This window comes from Lipotes vexillifer, unplaced genomic scaffold (assembly GCF_000442215.2).
Source record: "Lipotes vexillifer unplaced genomic scaffold, Lipotes_vexillifer_v1.1 scaffold1034, whole genome shotgun sequence".
Taxonomy (NCBI): Eukaryota; Metazoa; Chordata; class Mammalia; order Artiodactyla; family Lipotidae; genus Lipotes; species Lipotes vexillifer.
Genome location: NW_006790288.1, coordinates 267,170 through 270,341, shown reverse-complemented (window position 1 = coordinate 270,341; position 3,172 = coordinate 267,170). Strand labels below are relative to the sequence as shown.

At 47.9% G+C, this 3,172-nt stretch overlaps 1 protein-coding gene across 1 annotated transcript in view; it reads left to right on the top strand.

Annotated features, from left to right (window-relative positions):
- OTUD7B (OTU deubiquitinase 7B) overlaps positions 1–2,464 on the top strand; it is a 52,166-nt gene extending 49,702 nt beyond the window's left edge. The window contains exon 12 of the mRNA XM_007463486.1: positions 503–2,464. Coding sequence (XP_007463548.1) covers positions 503–1,711 — 1,209 coding nt within the window. The 3' untranslated portion in view covers positions 1,712–2,464. The remainder of the gene's footprint in view (positions 1–502) is intronic.
- The last annotated feature ends 708 nt before the right edge of the window (positions 2,465–3,172 follow it).

Here is a 3,172-nt window from a genome sequence, read left to right as displayed (position 1 = left end):
CTTTCCCTGGTTCATGGGAGAGCTGATGAGCTGGGGAAGGACAGTGCCCTCCTGGGTGACCCTTCCCCTGTCATGACAGCAACCCTTCTCTGGAACTAGGCAGTCACTCCAAGGAAGGAGTTCATAGGGGTGTTACCACCCCTCTTCCACATGGCTAATTCCTATAGCAACAGCTGCAGGGAGCCCCGTGAGCCACATGGATGAGCTGGAGGTTCCTGGGGGCTTCCCTCAACCCGGACCAATGGGATAACTGTCAGTCACATTCTTTTTTTTTTTTAATTAAAAAAAAATTTTTTTATTGAAGTATAGTTGATTTACAACGTGGTGCCAATCTCTGCTCTACAGCAGAGTGACTCAGTTATCCACATATACACATTCATTTTTAATATTCTTTTCCATTATGGTTTATCACGGGATATTGAATATAGTTCTCTGTGCTACACAGTAGGACCTTGTTGTTTATCCATCCTATATCTGTCAGCCACGTTCTTGTCTCTTCCAGGCTCCCCTGGCCCAGCCTGAGTCCCCGACAGCCTCAGCTGGAGATGAGCCCCGGTCCACTCCTGAGTCTGGGGAATCAGACAAGGAGTCAGTTGGCAGCAGTTCTGCCAGCAATGAGGGCAGCAAGCGGAAAGAGAAGTCAAAACGAGATCGGGAAAAGGACAAGAAAAGAGCAGATTCTGTGGCTAACAAACTGGGCAGCTTTGGCAAAACCTTGGGCAGCAAGCTCAAGAAGAACATGGGAGGCCTGATGCACAGCAAGGGTTCTAAGCCTGGAGGGATGGGAACAGGGTCGGGGGTAAGCAGTGGCACTGAGACACTGGAGAAGAAGAAGAAAAACTCACTGAAGAGTTGGAAGGGTGGCAAGGAGGAGGCAGCTGGGGATGGGCCTGTAACTGAGAAGCCCACATCTGAGTCTGTTGGTAATGGAGGGAGCAAGTATAGCCAGGAGGTGATGCAAAGCCTGAGCATTTTGAGGATTGCAATGCAAGGGGAGGGGAAGTTTATTTTTGTTGGAACCTTGAAGATGGGTCACCGTCACCAATATCAGGAGGAGATGATCCAACGCTACCTTTCTGATGCTGAGGAGAGATTCCTGGCAGAGCAGAAGCAGAAGGAGGCAGAGAGGAAGATCATGAATGGAGGGGTAGGGAGTGGGCCTCCTCCAGCCAAAAAGCCAGAGCCAGATGGCGGGGAGGAGCTGCTGACTCCCCCTCCAGCAGAGTCCAAGGCGGTGGCATTGTCTCCTGGCTACCCTGGTGGCTTTACTATCCCTCGACCTTCTGGGGGTGGAGTCCACTGCCAGGAGCCCCGGAGGCAGATGGCAGGGGGGCCATGTGGGGGGGCCCTGCCACCATATGCCACCTTCCCCAGACAGTGCCCTCCTGGGCGACCCTACCCCCATCAGGACAGCATCCCTTCTCTGGAGTCAGGCAGTCACTCCAAGGATGGAGTTCACAGGGGTGCATTGTTACCACCCCACTTCCGCGTGGCTGATTCCTATAGCAACGGCTACAGAGAGCCCCCTGAGCCAGATGGATGGGCTGGAGGTTCCCGGGGGCTTCCCCCAACCCAGACCAAATGCAAACAACCGAACTGCAGCTTCTATGGACACCCTGAGACAAACAACTTCTGCTCCTGCTGTTACAGGGAAGAACTGAGGAGAAGGGAACGTGAACCGGGTGGGGAGCTGCTGGTGCACAGGTTCTGAATGGGGAAACCCTGGAGGGCAAGGGGGCTAAACAAAGAAAGTTAAGCTCAATTAATTGGCTCATAAGACCCAGCCCCCATGTTGATGTGGCAAATGCAGTAATGTTTGTGTGAACCTGGCCAGAAACTTTTAAGTGTGTCTGCTCTGGAGAGCTGCCAGGCTGGCAAGAGCAGGTCAGGGCTGGATGGTGCCTCAAGGGCTCTACTGGTCCTTTGCCCATCTTGACTTAATGGTACTGAGGAGGTACATGGGCAGAAAGATGGTAATTCTGTGTCATAATCCCTTGGGTCCATCCCAGGACCTAAGGGAAAGTGTAAGGGAAGATTTGATGTGAGGGGGTGGGGAGGTGGGCAGAAGTCTGGGGGAGGAACTGGCAAAGGAGGTTCTCAGTCAATAAAAGAAAAAAACAGACCAAAGTTCTTTTAGGTTGGAAAAAAGCACATGGTGGTGGAGTTGGGAGTGTGGAGGGAAACTGGGCAATTAGTCAAATTTGCTATTGAGTTGAATTAAGGTAGAAATTTAGTGTTGGATAAATTTTTCCTCTTGAAGGATCTGGAAAGACGAGGCAGTAACATGTGCTTATGGATGCTTATTAGGAGGAGGCTGGCTTAAATCAGTTTAGTGAGATGGGAAAGGGAGAAACTTAAAAGGGGAATCTTCTTCCTCTTGAGTTTGATTTCCTTCTAAACAGCTATCTGTCATCCCTTCTAGTTCGAGAGGAGATTGCCAATTGCCCCCTATCTTTTTCTCATCCTTTTTGAGGGCTGAGCTAAGAAGGTTGTGATTTTTTTAAAAAAGACTTTAATTTTATTAAAAAACAACAACAACAAAAGTTCCCTGTGGGGAAGGCAAGAGAATGATGAGAAGAGCAGCTGTGTGTGTTGAATTTTCTCCAGGTGAATTGGTGCAGAGGTGATCTTTTTTTAACTACTAGCAATAACCACATATTGGGGTTTGAGTGCGCCTTGGGAGGGGGGTGTGGGAGGAGGACAGACTTTTGGCCAGACTGTTTCAAACAAAACCAAAAACCTAAATAGAGCACTACCATCCTCTGCTGCTGTGTTTCTGTAGAAAGCAACTTATTTTTTGGAATTTTTTTTTTTTTTAAGAAAAGAAAAAGACCCCAGCAAGCAAAAACATTAAAAAAAAATTTTTTTTTTCCTCCTATTTAACTGATTCTTTCTCCTTCCTCTCTACTTTTGGAGAATGAACTTAACGTCCCGGCTTCTTTTGTTAAGCCATAGCTGACCTTAATCTGTGGTTAGTTTATTAAAATAATAAAAATACTTTGTAAGAAGAGATATTTTTGATAATAGGACTGATGTTGAAACTTGGGGTAGGGGTTAGGGGCAATTTATAAAAAGGTAGAGAAATATATTTTAGTGAACTATAACCACAGATCACAGATTACTCCCAATGAGCTGATCTGTCTTTAGGTTTCCCCCTCCCCCCCTGCCGCCC